The 17,251-nt window shown below is 29.9% G+C and overlaps 1 protein-coding gene across 1 annotated transcript in view; it reads left to right on the top strand.

Annotated features, from left to right (window-relative positions):
- Nucleotides 1-11,947, top strand: part of LOC119690184 — a 32,952-nt gene extending 21,005 nt beyond the window's left edge. Inside the window, exons 2-5 of the mRNA XM_038105190.1 lie at nucleotides 2,180-2,676; nucleotides 10,261-10,463; nucleotides 10,571-10,722; nucleotides 11,671-11,947. Of these exons, the coding sequence (XP_037961118.1) occupies nucleotides 2,406-2,676; nucleotides 10,261-10,463; nucleotides 10,571-10,722; nucleotides 11,671-11,842 (798 nt within the window). The 5' untranslated portion in view covers nucleotides 2,180-2,405 and the 3' untranslated portion in view covers nucleotides 11,843-11,947. The remainder of the gene's footprint in view (nucleotides 1-2,179; nucleotides 2,677-10,260; nucleotides 10,464-10,570; nucleotides 10,723-11,670) is intronic.
- The last annotated feature ends 5,304 nt before the right edge of the window (nucleotides 11,948-17,251 follow it).

Genomic DNA, 17,251 nt, shown 5'->3' with positions numbered 1-17,251 from the left:
CGTGTCAGCATATACGATCAAATAGAAGAATGGAACATTGCCCGCCGTTACTAATGATGAGAGCTTTCTTAGTGTCATGGAGCAAAATTCTGTTGTATAGGCAACTTCTTCTCAACAAAATTTTTTATTGCTCATGAGTGTAGCATATATTCCATGAAGTTTATGATTTAGAATAGGATTTGGAATAAAATTGACATTGCAGTCCAAAAACAAAACTGAAATGGAACTACTTACCGATGACCGTCCCAACTATCAAAAATTTTTATGTTTGATATTTTGTAGCCGTTCGTATGTCTGTATTCTCATACTATATGTCTTTTCTATAAAACATATTTAATAATTTTTTTTTAAGATTAGCTCAATTGAGAAATTTTTACAGCACAGAACAAAAAAAAGGACGATCTGTGACGAACCCCCCACACATGCTCCAGCGCCATCTTGTGTGAAAAACAATCTTTTTTAATATAACAATTAATTTAATTGGAAAGAAAGAAAGCAGTAGATATATATAATAATAGTTAATAAATCGTAACGCAATATCTAAATTCGCTTATAATAAAAATATTATTCGGTATTATTCTTATTATTCTGCAAAATAATCACAGTTCTATTCAATATTTCATTTTTTTACTAACATAATAGATTCTTTGCTAGTTCCAGTGAAATCAATAAAGCTAGTTACAATTAAGATGAACCACCCTGTTATGAAGATGATAACAATAAGTTTTATACATTATTAGCACAAGTAAAATGATAAAGAAAATACACTTGAAGAAATTTTTCTCAGTTATTTATGACTTATGTTAACTAAATATTACTTACTAAAATATAATGTTTTTTTAATTATTTGTTTAGATACATAAAACTAGATGTTTATAAGTAAAATGATAATATGTTATAATGGTAAGCAATAAGATCCTGAAATATAATGATGTAGCCATAATTTGAACTATAGCTATAGAGTTTTATGAACAAATAAACCTAAGTTACTGCATAAAAATTAATATTACATAATTTAAATAAAATAATTAAATAAAATTTGAATCACGTTTTGAATATAATTTAAAAAAATGTTTCAAGCATATTTCAAATATGTTCAATACTAATGGTATATTTACTTGCCATAGATTTTGTTATTTTAAAATCACTCAAATGCAAAACTTATGTACAAAAATGAAACGACGAACTTGCAACAACAACGAGTTTTTGGAGAAACAAATACATTGTAGTTTATTAGTTAGTAAGACACAAAAATAATATACAAGAAATTTGACTACATTCCGTTCTCAGTAAGTTTTCCGCTTTCAAGTTTGTAGACTTCCCTGTCCCTGTCAATCCTTTTTTTTTTGTTTCCAGAAACATATATTTACATAAAAATATGTGTAGTGCATTTAATTAAACTTAATTTTGCTAATTAAGTTAAGAAGAATAACATCAATTTCCGTATGTAATATACATAAAAACTCTCACTTGACCTAAACCGAAAAGTGTATGTGTATGAAAAACACTCAAGGATTCACGATGACAATTAAGAAATTCCCATCGAAATCGCCTAGAAAAATAACAAAGGCCAACGTCTTTGGCAACCGCATGGGAAACATATCCAAACACATTTCACATCATTGCTGCAATTCCCCTTGTGAACACCCACTCGACGCAGACAAGGGAACGGCGTAGTCGTTATGTCGTACGTACGCCACGCCAACACGCCAACACACAAACAATTCAAGCTCATTTATATTAATTATGCTCGCTTTGTTTAAGAAAAATATAAACAAAACAAAAGAAGTTAAGCATAATAAAGAAAACGTATGCCAAAAGAGTAAATGAACAGCATAAGGCAAAATGAGTATAAGTATGAGTAAAAAAAGCTACAATTCCATAGATAACTTGGCACATATGCAGCAATAGCAGCAAATTTACACGTTACTCAACACTGTATTGAAATAGGCAAAGTACGATGCTACTGTAGCGTACACTTTAAAGCTCATGGATTAAAACATTGCTAAAAGCAAGCATAGCAAAACACACACACACGTACACACATACACACATAGACTAATTTAGCAATGGAAAGACGGACAGGAATTAAGTTAATTACCTTCATAAATATGTTGTTGTTATTATTATCAATTTTTTTTACATATTTGCTTTTTTTTGCTTTTTTTTCTACTTCCAGAATTTCGTTTTTTGTGCGGCCTAAAACAAGAACAACGGCAAAGCAGTAGCACAGCAAAATCAATTAACGAAACCGTAAGACAGCAACGCTAACCACAAGTATTTTAACAGCATTCACTGTAACAGCAACAACAACAACACCGACAACACCAACAACAGCTACTTACTATACAAAAACAATAATAAAAATATAAGGCTAATAAATAGAATAGCAAAAATAGATTCAAATGAAGCCTGACACCGTCATAAGCGTTTGCTTTGCTCTGGCAACGATCTGTGCTTGCAACAGTTGGTTAGTGAGCGCCTTTGTTGCCTCGTCACCGTCGGCTCAGTCAGTAGGAACGCTGTCGCAGTCCACTGTTGGGAAAAATGTTGCCGCTGAACTAATGGCGGCATATCCGGCCGCAACATATATGAACGCAGCCACCGGAAGTGTCTCGTTTCAACCGCACGATTCTGGGGAGCTTAATGAGCGTGCAGTATATGATCCTGGCGATGGTAAGTAGCAAAAACAAGTCAACAAACAAATAATAACCAAGGCCAAAAAACGCGCTAAACGCGAAAACATTGTAGGCTAAAGGACTTCATCCGCATATAGGCAGTAGCGGGCAATACCTTTGTCTTTCGTTCCACATGCACACGAACGAGGGTAGTTTTAAAGTCTTGAGGTTTGCTTTGAAGTCGAGTAAATCTACTTTTGGTTGTATTTCTACTGCCTCATAGTTGCAGGCATTACAATCCACCAGCTTAGGAGGCTGGTGTATTATGGGATGTTGAGAAAGATTCTAACGCATTTTGCTGGTGTCAGTTTGAAGTCATTAATTTTTAACGCCTTTGACATTTATTAAAAGTTGCTGTTATTTGCGTAGAAAATATTTAATATTACTTAGCAAATGAGAAAAGGAAACTGAATAGAAACACAACTCCATTTTTAAAGTTTGTGGTAAATATGTGTTAAGCATACAAATTCCGCTCATTACTCACAATAAGTAAATATTTTAATTTGTCCTCCGTTTTTGTATCCTGAAATGCACACTACACCCAGACAGAATACTTTATCATTATTTAAAAAAAGGATTTCAAAATTAATTTTTGTTTGATTACGCAAAAGAATATCCATGACCTGAAACATGCAAAGAAGGGATGAATTTGCCGTTTGGAGTTATCAAGACAAAAATTTTACCAACAAAAAGTTTTAAACATCTTTAAAATTGGTTCATTTAAAAAAAACATTTCTGTTTTTTGAGTTTAAACAAGTATAAACATAAGACGTCCAAACCCAATGCTCTTTTAAAACTATTATATCCTCTGAAAACAAGAGTTGCTCAAAAATTTTACATCCAATGTAGAAAGAAATGTTTTTAATTCTTTTGTTACTATTTATCCCCATCCTCCTATTAATTCAACTATTTTTTTCCAACGACGTTCCAACCTACTAAGCCCCTCTAAATAATGCTTGACACAATCAAGATTCTCAAGATTAGATTAGACAACAATATTAATCTCTAAATAAAATTTTCAAACATTTGAAACCAAACTATAGTCATAAATGCCCAAACCAACTCATGTTATAAATTTCAGTGTAAAGAACAGTTCTGATAGAGCTTTTTCTTGAAATATCCATTCTTCTCGTCGGTTTTTTCACGTTTGTCTATATTCTATTTTTTCAGGAACCAGATCTGAGAAACATTGTAGCATTTGCATGAAATGGTCAAGTTCTCTTTGTTGGGTTAATAGCAAAAGTACTATAAACTTTAATTATAATTAATTTATTTGTTAATATAATATATAATACTTAAAATATATATATAATATGTAATACCTATATATAATAGTTAAAATATATTACGAATGAAAACAACATCCAAGTCATAGCTACTTGAACTTTCAGACCAAAGACGAAACCAAAAAAAGTGTTTTAAAGTTTTCTATATTCTAAACTCTCTGCACTTTCTGCATTTATCACAATTGATGATTCCTATCTTTTACGCATCTACCACAATAGACTTTGGTCGGCCAATACACATATGTAATCTTCTGCAATCTCAAGTTGAGAATCAAGTTCAGAACTATATTAAACATCTGAAAATATCTTATCTTGTCATTATAATAATTTATATTAACCTAAAACAGATTATATTTAGATTATATTTAATACTAAATTCAATAATATGTTTCTAATGGAATTTGTTGACGCTATCTTTATAACATATTTCTCATAAAATTGTATGTTATATATATTACTTCATATTGATATTGATTCAATATAATGTATACCTCCCATAAAATTTGTATGTCATATGTATTAACATATATTACTATTCTTTTTTCGATATTTATGCCTTATTTATTAATCTACGTGGTGTCTTGAATTAGTATTTATTGGAATGGTTTAGAAGTAAACTTATTGTCGTATCTAGAGAGATTTGAGCTCGTAGTTGATAGAAGTATGGACACAGGTCCAACAAATGTTCGAAAGATATGGTTTGGTAGCCAAATTTGCATGCACTGATAAGAGCTTATTTGCATGGCGTTCAGCTCAAATCATCGGACAATTATTGTATTGATTCGTTACACATTATCTTTTACCCCATTTATTGTTTATTTTCTAGTTCGAGTAGTGTCTTTTTAAGTTCCTTTTCTGAAGTTCCAAAAATCATCTGTGGTGCGTAAGAATTAAATACAAACCAAATTTTTCAATTTTTCATAAAAAATAAACGATAAACGATAAAAGCACTCCTGCAACTCAAATAAGTTATTATACCAACTAATTTAAGAAAAATAAAACGATGATATATTATTATTACTAATTTCTTGTGCTAATTTATATACAATATGTATATACATTGATACAAAAACCGATGATTTAAGCTAATATAAAGTATCAAGTATTTGATGTTTCTTAGTATTTCTTTCATAAAAATAATGAAAAACAAAAATTTGCTGGAAAATCAGAATCCATAGTAAAATATTGAACTTAATATTTTTCTTTGTTAAAGAAAAACATAATCTGTTTTGTGTCTCTTATTAAGTAACTTGAACTTTATACAAATTTGGTTATTAAAAGAGACTCATAAGCAAATTGACAGATTCTAATGTGTTTGTTGAAATGCTTTAACTAGAAGAAAAGCTGTTGCCGAGCACTCCAATCAGTGTGCATAATCTGCAACCATAGAAATGTCCTTCAATTATAATTGTGCCATAATAATTTCATCTTCTTTCTACTACTTTTTCGTTGTAATATTTTAACCTTTTGGAAAAGCCAGAGCCATTTACTCACCTGGTAACTGCTGGCATATTCAACGAATATCCTTTTATTGTTGCCACCAAATGTTGATGTCCTGCTCATAACTGCGCACAATTTCACACACAATTTGTCAGATAATTTCGGTTTACAAATGTGTTAAAGTGTTAAGCCAGAAGCCAGGACACGGCAGTACACAGCAGTACACAGCAGTACACAGCAGTACACAGCAGTACATAGCAGTGCATAACAGTAGAGAAAACCTATTAAACATCAATCAATGTATTGTCAGGCTCGTTGTCCTGGCTTCATTTATATTCAACAATATTACAGAGGCATTTTAAACGATATTAAGCAGTTTGGCTGGAATTTTCTAAATTTATGACTAAACATAGTGTAAATTATAACTACGAATAAGTGCATGAACGAAATGGGTTCACATAATTCATGGAAACCAATAGGACGCATTTTATAACTCTAATTATGATTTGCAATTTTGACGTTGCATTAACGTAAAGCCCTTGATGATGGCCCACTTGGAATCGCCCACTTATGAATTGACTTTTATTAAACATTTATCAAAACAAAATATTATCTCGCCATTTGCACGCGACCAGAAATTCAACCAAAGGATGCATTGCTATCCTCTGATTTCACACCCAATCCAGTTTAATTATGAATATTGTATTCTCTATCAATAAATATGTATAAGTAATGAGCATGCTCATCATACAAATATATATCATTTTAAAGAAATAATATTATTAGAATCGTTTTCGAAACGATTTCCGGAAACCAATTGCTACAGATGAGCAATTTGTATGACCTACAGAAAGTGATAAAGTATTTAAGGTATGAAAAATTTTAAATGCAATAGAAATTAAGAATTAAAATTCAAATTCAAATTTTAAAATTGACTTAAAATTATAATGACGTCAACCAAAAAAATAATTTAATTATACGAGTTCAGCTCTACTGCAGTAGTCCTCCTACACTGAAACTTTAACTTGAATTTTAAATGCGTCCACTGTTGTCCTGGTAATAAAAGATATCCTCAGGAATAGGAAAAATGAATGAATATAAATATACATGTCAATATGTACAATTTGTTGTTTTGTGAGATCAACCTCCACAATTAAACCGTTGCTGAGCCATAATAGAGGAAACGACAACATTTTTGCTCCACATTTTTGTTATGCCTATTCATGGTTTATAAGTTAACAACAAAGTACATCTTAAATGCATTCTTAGGATTGTATTTTAAATAAAAAAATATATTTGAAAATTATCAAATATAATTTAAAATAATAATTATCATTATTAAAATTAATATCTTTTATCTTTTCGATTAAAGTTAGTCGAAATTGAACTTAATTGACATTGTATGTCATCCTTGATTATTGGAAGATAATATCTTCAAAACATTGATGCCTGTTCTGTCTAAAATAAATTAACAAAACTAAACAACTTTTTTTTATTTATTGGTGTTGCTTGAGGGAAATGCGGTTTTAAAATGACAGTTAGTTACTTATTATGAAAAACAGAAGCATATCTGCTGACCATCCACCGCAACCAAACTGCCAACACATCCCTTAGTTTTATTTACTATTCGTAGTACATTTCATTATAAATTATTAAATCTGGCTTATGAGATTCTTGAATTATTTGTTAAAACTTTCCCATTGACAGAGATACGCTATATATTTGGACAATAAGGTAGTTTTATAACTACTTTACAACAATATTGGACCACTAAATCTGAATTGGTCCAAATCAGCAAGAGTCTCATATCTAGGTTAGGTTAGGTAAGGTTAAAAAGGCGCATGCTGACAGTTATTTATACTTCCACTAGGAGCCATATATTGCCCATTCTGATGCCCTCAAAGGAGTTGTTAAATTTTGTTATCTTCGTGTTATCCTATTGTTAAACCATTTGGTTTTCCAGAAGCAGTTAAGGAGATCCGATTAATTTGCTTTCGTTATCTCTGCCAGACCAGTGAGAAAGCGATCCCCGAGATAGTAAAGTCGCCTTGTCTGCAGTCTTGAACAGAGCCACGGGAAGTGGTTGATTGATTTTACCTATTCTTCATCTTGGCAACTCCTGCATAATCCACTTTGTCTCATATCTGAATTGGCTCATAAAACCTGTCTGGTAGAAAAAAGTTTAACTCTACTTATCAAACATTTTCAATACATAGCGACACAGTACAGCGAATATAAGCTATTTGTGTAGGCTGAAGGAAGTTGTGAAAACCCTAACCTATCCACATATTTCCTACGAGTTCTTCACAAAAATGGTGACAAGTTTCTTAGTCTGAAAAGATATTAACTTCGATTAATCACTGATTTCCTAACTGAAAATATTACTGTTAAATGCCACTATTTAAAGATGGCTTTAACCATCAGATATTATTTGTTAACAGCTACCATTCTCCGTCTTAGAATAATAATTTGCTTACGTATAAAATAATATTGCAAGTTCTTTAATATGGATTTCATTGAACAGAATAAAGTTTGAGATCTCTAAGTATGAGATATAGTTTGATTTAATGGGGTTAGTGCTATAGATCTTTTAGATCGCGGTCTATCATTGTCATTCTAATAATAGTGACTTACTTAATTATATAAATAAACAAATACTAACTTTAAAATAATTTGAAGAAGAATTAGTATAAAGATATTTAATCACGTTGGTACCATTAACAAAAATAAATGGAGATTACTAACTCTTAATATATGAATCCTTTATAAGTGGACAGAGACGTTACTAACAATTCTATCCGATTAAAGATAGAATATATGTTACTTTGTATAAGAAATGAGAACCAGCTAAATTGAATGCTTGTACCTAGCTTTTTGTTCATGGGAGCTTTCACAGTACAATTTTTAAATAGAAATTGTATGTAACTTAAAATTTAAATTGAGGTCCTCAAACCAGAACAAAGAACTCAAATAAATAAATAAATTCAAAAAAAAATTAATAAATAAATGTTGTACTTAAAAATCTACAAAAGCACTTTAAACGTATCTCAGCTATCAAAACACAAAACAACAACTTCTGACAAATATTAAAAAATAATTGAATGGGAAAACCACTTAACTGTTTCATCCTCTTTGACTTTTACAATTGGTTTTGTGGTTGAAGTGTCCTTAATATTTGCCGCAAATTTTTATATAAACTTAGATACTCAAAAGCAAATATGAAATGCCTACACAAAATATTTAACAAGCGCTTAACACCAATCATACTCGCACTGGTTTTAGATATCCTGCCTCTTAACCTAAGTCCGCATAAACAGGACAAAGAAAATATTACCGAACTTTTGCTATGCCAAATGGAATGTTCTTGCTCTTTTCGTTTGTGTCTCTTTTGGTCGTACCGGTCTAGATTTCTCTGGCTGCTGCTATTACCAACGGCTTTGTAACCATTTATCCTGCTGTTCGTCCTGCTGGTATCGCTGTGGTCGTTTCATGCTGTGATGGCTGCCTCAATGAAGTGGAAAAATCAACAAGTTTTCAACAATGAAAAGATGCTTTTATAGCTTAAATATGTTGCGTATGTTTCCATTGAATTGTCACTGTCGTGTATCTTTCTACTTCTTTGTTATCTGCCTTCTCTAGCCCAAACACAGCGTCTCTTCTGGTGATAGGTTGTCTGTACAATGTACAGTGCACACTGTTATCCACCCAAAGTAAATTTTGCGTCATCGGTTACTTGGCAATAATTCAGCTTAGTTTCATTGCCTGATTGCAACATTTTATGATTTCAAGCATCTCTCATCTGCTCGTAGTGTTCTTCATTTTTAGTTAATATCCTTTCGTTTTTTGAGACCATCATTTAAAATTACATTAAAAAATTTTACGCGTGACTTCTTCAATGACTTTTAATGTATTTTGAATTTATTATCTTCATTGAAATTAATCATAATTTGATTGGAAAAAATTCCACTGATATTTGTATATTTAGATGCACCCAAATGCGCGGGTATATTTAATAAAATTTTTTCATCCAGCAAAAGTTACTTCAAGTAAAGTTACGTTTAAACGACCCCGCGTGGATCGTTTTAAAGTCAGTTGCGTTACGCTAGGTGTCGTATTTAGATGTCCTTCTCCTAACACAACAATCGTAACCTCAAGGGATTATCTCGTACTGTTTAAGATAATATTTCAGTCTGAAATAATCATTCAATTTGAAATTTTTTCAAATCGGGAACTATATACAAAAAATATACTTTAAGCGATTTATGTACTTAAGTTATTCGAAAAAGTTCAAGAATTTAAATTATTATTTTTAGTTATTTTCAGACTTAAAATAAAATAAATCATAAATCACAAGAAAGACCGTTAGCCATATTTGAATTTATTAAATTTTATTTAATACAAGGATATATCCAACTATCCGCCCTCTTGTAATTATCAACCGTCAATTGAGATGTTAAAGTCTTATTCACACGCCCACTGAAATAGTTTATGTATTGGCAGCAAAACTAATTTCCGTTTCGTGTACAACGCCAGGACATTTTAATATTTACAGATAAATCCAACCGAATCCCTTATTCAGATAAAAGTTTCTCAAACACATGCAAATCAAAAGTTGTCGACACGTCAAAATCCAAACATAATTTTTATTGTATGAAACTCAACAGGAAAATAAAGTCCTTCGATTTAAATTTTATTGAAGTAATTTTTTTTTAATATACAAAATAATAATTTCATATGATATTGATTTTTCCATTTTCATTTTTATAAAATTATGAAGTGTTTATTGTCGTTTTACATATTTTTTATGTCCTCTCGTTTCCATGAAATGCGTTTGTCATCGAATTTTTTGACCTCAGAATTACTCCGTGCTTTAAATGCCGAAATTGCGGCGAGTGGACAAGATTTGGGTACTTTACCAGAGGAGCCAGATTATGCGGACACAGTTTTCAATGAATTGGAGGTAGCAAGTAAATTTGACATGCTACGTAAGTTGGAAGATGATTTACGTGAAGAACAGGATATTGTTAGCAAGTCCGCTGTTTTAATGAAACTATTGGAGGTGCGTACACACACTCAATATATTCAACTTAATATGTTATTTATCACTCTTTCACACCATCTTTGATTTAATTTTTAAGTGTTTATCTTACTTATTACTCATTACAGGATCCAACTATCGAAGTATTGCCACTTGTCTATGTTGAGGAAGATCCCGTTGAAGACGCTAATAATATATTATTTCCCACTGGTACAGGCATGACCAAGCGTTCTCGCTATTACCGTCGTTATCCTTGGAAACGACACAATAGAAATCGTAGGTAAGTTTAAAAGTTGGGATGTGGAATAGCAGCAGGAAGACAATTTAATAGATAAATATGATACAAGTATTTCAATCAATTATTATGAAAGCAATTCGAAACTTTGATCATTTTGATGTTCGAGCATGCTCTCTGGGTCAATCCCAGAGAGCAGGTCATATATGTGCGAACACCATAAGGGACTAAAGCATATTCAGTTATGTTTGTTTTTATAAAACCAAACCAAATGAAATGAAAGCAGTGTAACTTGAATATTTTCAAAGATTTGATTTGTTTGATGCAAAAGTTCCAGATCCAAATACACAAGCATCGTAACACTCTAAAAATTTAAAGCACTAGTTAAAATGGATTCGTTTTTGATTAATTTTTTACATATCACGTTTTTTATTTTCTTTTTAAAAAATATAAATAAATGGACTTGAATGTTTTTTCATAAGATACTTTAAATAACCAAGATACTGAGATATTAAAACAATGTTTCCCATCCCTTGTTATAGTGTGCCCCATCTTTCTAACCTTGTAGCTCCGCAAATCAAATCAAGGCTGATATAATATAATATGAGATCTGAATATAATATTGTCTTCCGTTTATATTTTAACCGTATTATTTTAGTGGCATTAATATATAGATAAAGATGAAGAAATGTTCTTTTATCTTACCTAACTGCTTTTTTTTATTCATCCATTATCTAATTTGCTCTCTATATTCTAACTACTTCAAACGTGCTTTAAAACAACACTTTTAATAATGACTTACTTATTAATTTATTAATGACTTTAATAAATGACTTTAATAAACGACTTTTTTAGTAAATAATAATACTAATATCTATAATGATAGTAATTGGTTTAGTAGTTATGTAGGTTAAGCTATAGTCGGCATGGAACGACTATGACTTTTTTGCTGTTAGTTTAAATTTTTGGCTATTTTTCTCTTTTTTGTCTTAGCACATATGAGCCGGAATTGCGTTATGCTTGCACACCAACCAAGGAGGATGTCTTCAAGCTTTTGGTGAATTTACACGAGAACCGAAAGGGCAACCATAGCAAGACAGTTAACTTCTGCAATCGTAAACGTCCCGCTAAGGCCATATTCACAAATATAAGATTTTTGGGTTAGGCAGCAAATGCAGAAGAAGCATGGAAAACACAGATTCATTTGAAAAAAAAAAACATAAATAAATTTTCGAAAAATATTGATTTATTAAATTTTAAATATATTATATATAACTTTATGTGTACATTTATTCAAAAAACAAAATATCATATATAAAATATGTAAACTGGCATAAATAATATGGAGAAATAAAAGAACTAAAATTTTAGAAAAAGCCCTGTGCGCAGCTTAAATAATTACATTTAAAAAATCAATTTTAATTATATACTATTTAAATATTTAATACACGTATAAATAAAATAATTAAAAAAAAAAGATTATAATTTTACGTATATATAGTTGAAAATGAAAGATCTTAAGCAACCTATGTATTCTTTAAATGCAATTTAATTATGACTTAGAAGAAACACAAGAAACTTTTTTGAAATTTATTCATATTAAATGTGGTCAATATTGTTAATCTTATAAGACTTCCTTCCCAGTTCGATATAAAAAAAATTTTTTTTGTTGGTTTTGGGATTGAAATATTTATTAAAATTGTATATAAAATTAGTCAATCAATTAATTAATCAAAACTTAAGAAATATTTGCAAATTTATTAATAACTAATATACATACCAATATATATAAATACATAAATTAATATATATATTCACTTTAATGTTTTAAAACTTTTGAGTGTGTAAACGTGTCATATCAGAAAATTAAAAAAAAAATTATTGCTGCATGAAAATTTATGAAATACTTAATTATTTATCTATTTATTTAAGCAAAAAATCTAAAAGATGAAAAAGATGAGAAAGTTGAATTTATTTTTATTCAACACATTTTCAAGGTAAATTAGTTAAAATTAACCATTTCTGTGTGTGGTGTGTTTTGTAAATATTAATTTTCAACAAAAATTAATAATAATGCCAAATAGAATAACATATGTGAAAGCATGAAAGCCGTCTTAAGCTAAAGTAGTACGTACATATAGTATAAAAAATCTGGAAATAAGCTAAGAAAACGAAAAAAAAAAATAGAAAACCTAACAAAAATCAAAATGATGTTATTTTTCCTTCTTCTTCTTTTTTTATATTGGCAGAAATATACATAGCTATTATAAGGTACTTCTTAAGCTGATTAAACATCATAGTTAGCCTCAAGAAGCCTCAATCCTCGCCTAAGTACAAAAGTTTGTTTCTTTACGAGATTTTGAAAATATTTTGTTTAGTGAAAACCAGGATCAAAACTATGTAAATAAATACAATTGTGTTATTTTTTCCTAAAGTCCATGTGCATTTAATTGTGGTGTAATATGTAGCATATAGTCACGGAGCTGTGAGACTACTTGCAACTTGCAAATTAGTTGATAAACACTTTACCTGCCGTAAATTTATTAAACCTAAACTTCATTAGAAATTAATTGGAATCATTTATATATTACACATGGAAGCTATTAAAATGTAAAAGATTTTTTTGAAGATAAACACAAAAAATCAATAATAATTAATAACAATAAATTATATTCAATTATTAGAATTGATTATAATAAATACTTATTAACATTTTTTGTCGCATAGACGAAAAATTAGTTCTTAAATATTGATGTTAAATATGAGCAGTTCCAGAAAAAGGTCTACCAAAACCTATTTATATTTATGTATTTATTTATATTTCTAATTTCATATTCCAAACTTAATTTTTTATGTATATCATATGTATGTCAAGAGTACAACTGCAATAACACACACATATTTTTACCCAGTGCGAAAAGACCATTCAACCATTTCTATCTCACAAGAGTCATAAACGATTGATTTACTTTCGTATTGGACAGAAAAAGTTTCACTTCACAGTATGAACTTTTTAAGTTAAAGTTGAATCTATAAACTATTGCATGAAATGACAGACAGTAAATATAGAAACACCATTCATTCATTTTAAAGTTTATTGTCTTCCAAAAGAGTTGATCATGTTAGAGCCTTACCAGATACTGTTATCTCACCAATCAAAATATCAATTAAAGTGTTGGAATAATATATGTAGGACAAGCAACTTGCAACTAACAGCATATTTGACTATTAAAATTTTTTTTAAAAAACTTGAACATATTTCTTATAAACCTCGAAGTTCAGAGACTCTGTTTACTTCCGTTGCAATAACTAAACTATGGGATACTCTTTCATTTTCCACAATAAACTGAAAAATATCTATAATATGTCACTCTCCAACATCCTTAAACTCTTTAGCAATTGGAATAAATTTAGTACAATTTGATCTCTCGTTGATCTTAATTTCATAACGTTATTAAAACAGAACTATCGTTGTACTGGTAGCTTCGTTCTGAGAAATTCCAAATGTATTCCAAATGAAAAAGAGATTTTTATAACATTTTAATCTCTTTTTATTTCTCCTTCTTCAGCTTAAGTAATAAATAGATAATAGATATGTCATACTAGAATGTTATTTTTTGGACAATTTGTTTTTAATTTTGTTCGAATTCCTCCTTCTAGCTGACGTATTCCATTTTTAGTAATTTCAAATAGTGTGATTGGATGAAATAAATTTTTTATATTGTTTCATAGTAAAATCTTGACCATATTCTTTTATAAAATTTTTTTTTCTTTAATATTATGTAAAAGGACGTAAATCAATCGATGTTTATTGTTTAATTTTTTATACTCTATGTAGGCATAATAATTTTTTATTTGTCTTCGTTGTAATAATATATCTAATATTTATATTCCACTGAAATAATAAAGAGGTCTAGAAACACTATAGCAATATCCAAAGCTATATGTTTCCTGAAACTAAAATTGTGTAGATATACAATCATTTAAGCAAATTATACAAATAATATTGTTTTCATCAGAGTTGATGATTTTATGGAACCTCAACTTATAAGTTCACCTCAACAGCTATATAAATTTTAAATAACTCATCAATCACCTCATCCATCTCATCTCATTATTTTTAGCGGATAATGCATAGACTATTAATTAGTCCATGTTAATTAATATCTAATAATGAACCAACAGAATCAGGTAAGTAGTAAGGAATGGTTTGTCAAACACAGAGACTATGACATAAATGCTGGTCTCAACAGAATCTGTTAAAACCCCATGGAACTTAAACCGCATAAGAAGAAACTTAGTTAAAAAATTAAAATATTTAAATCTAATGTATTTTCAACCTAATTGTTGGCTAAAAAGAATTTTAGATGTGTAAACAATCAAAAAATATATTATAAAGTATTACTTATAACTATTATTAATTTACTCCTAGCCTAGTCTAGTCTATAGTCACATAATTTGGAACAATTGCAGCACCTCCCCTCAACTTTAACCTTTGGCTTTTAAACAATAATTTTGTTGAAATTAATATTCCACATGAGAATATTTTTTGAAGTTCATTATTAATAACAAAACAAAAATTATTCTGAGTAACTCAAACCTTAAAAAATTCATTAATCCAGAAATAAAAGTTGAACGCTTACATAAACTCACATTCCAATTCGGAAAATTGGGTATCATCAACCCACAGCAATTAAATTCTTGTAATTGAGAAGCGATATTGATAGCATTCGCTGAAGTTATCATTGCACTCCCCTTCGACGGGCACATCCACGTCAGGTTCACATTCTGCTAAGTAAATATTTTTGCTGAAATCATTGTATGACAATGAATCAGTTCCATTGTTGGCATCAATAACTTCATCATCTTTACTCTCAGTGGCGAACAGTTGTAAAAAATGGCACGCAAATTGAAAACCTAACGAGATACAATATTCTGCATTTCATTGAATGCCACAAACGCGGTTTATTGGCACAAAACAATGGAAATTGGAAGAAAAAGCTTAAGCAAATAAAAGCAGAGCAGAGAACAGAGCGGAACAGAGATGGGCACAATGGAACTCATTTTCGATATGCTAGCATATCTATAAAAAGAAAGTCATTAAAGTTCGTTTAAAAAAGTGTTCATTTCAAAACTCAGTCACAAGCAAACCGAGTTTAACTCCATTAGGTCTTCAAAACATATTCTTATAAAAGAAAATACAGAGGTTATCACACGTATGAACAACTTGAACATTATAATATATACAAAGATAGTTACGGCCAAAATTATCTGAATCTTAAAACAAATCAGCTGGGATATTACTGCAATCTACTGGAATCCTTAAAGAAAATTTTGGATACGATTAATAGGAACAACCAAGGTATTTCAAATCTGCACATACAATGATTTTACAAACGAAGAAGAGAGAGTTTCACACCTTTATCATTACTACGCTTTTTTTCATTACTCCTTATTACTACCGATCTTATAAACCAGACAAAAATATCTAAGACAAGACTACGCAGAATATTTAATAAAATAACATCATTAAAATCATCAAAAAAAATACAGATCTTATTGGACTATGTGAAGTAAATCTCTCACAGCGGCGACCATCTAACTTCACTAAATTTCAAAATTGGGTGGGTAAAAAATTTTGCTCCTAATAATACAAACAAAGTGGTTTTCACATTAAACGCAAATTCATATTTTGAGATTATGTATTTCATTAATTTAGTATCTGATACATAATATAAAGATAAAATAAAGCATACCTTTCTCTAAGCTTTGATATCATATAGAAGTTGCTTAAAGCAGACGGTAAAGGTACCGTTAATGTGATTTATTCACTTAAATGATGTGATGTTGCAGTGTATTCATTTTAAAGTCAATCCACAAAGTTGTTCAATCCAGAAAAGATGAGAGAAGAAAAGGTGCTCAATTGTTATAGGAAATTCTAAGTATAGCCGCATGCTGCACACTTTTGGCTTCTTGTTTCAGAGGGTTGTGAGCTTGATGTTTTAATAATTGTATTGTCTCACCAATTTTAAATATGTATGAAAGTTCAGCTAACGAATTCATTATAACTGCAGATATTGGTATATATCTTTGCAATAGTGATAATGACCGATGGATAACTAACTTCCTAGGTGCAGCTATTGATACTATATATACTACAGGTTGAAATCAGATAACAGCACCATAAGATCTTTAGAATAATTATAATAAGCGAGAGTAAGAGCATTGAAAAGAGAGCGAAAGAAAACATAAAAGTTAAGGATTGATTACACAAGTGGAATCTATATAAACTTTATATCCATAAGGGGAAAACATTGGATAAAGTTTACATTATCGATATAAAACAGTTAAATGACGTTGTGTTTAAAGTTCAATATGCCTAATGATTGTAGGTTGCCCATTTCAGTCTTTGCAATATTTTCGGAATACGACATGATTTCTATAAAAACTGAGAGAAAACAATAGATTTACTTATCATGGACGAGCCTACAAAACTTGCGAAAGATGACATCACAAAACTCCGGAATAACAATTGAAAAAAACTCTCCAATGTGTATCGAAATTACTCAGATAT

This window comes from Teleopsis dalmanni, chromosome X (genome assembly GCF_002237135.1).
Source record: "Teleopsis dalmanni isolate 2A chromosome X, ASM223713v2, whole genome shotgun sequence".
NCBI classification, from domain to species: Eukaryota; Metazoa; Arthropoda; class Insecta; order Diptera; family Diopsidae; genus Teleopsis; species Teleopsis dalmanni.
This window is presented reverse-complemented; position numbering and strand designations above follow the sequence as displayed.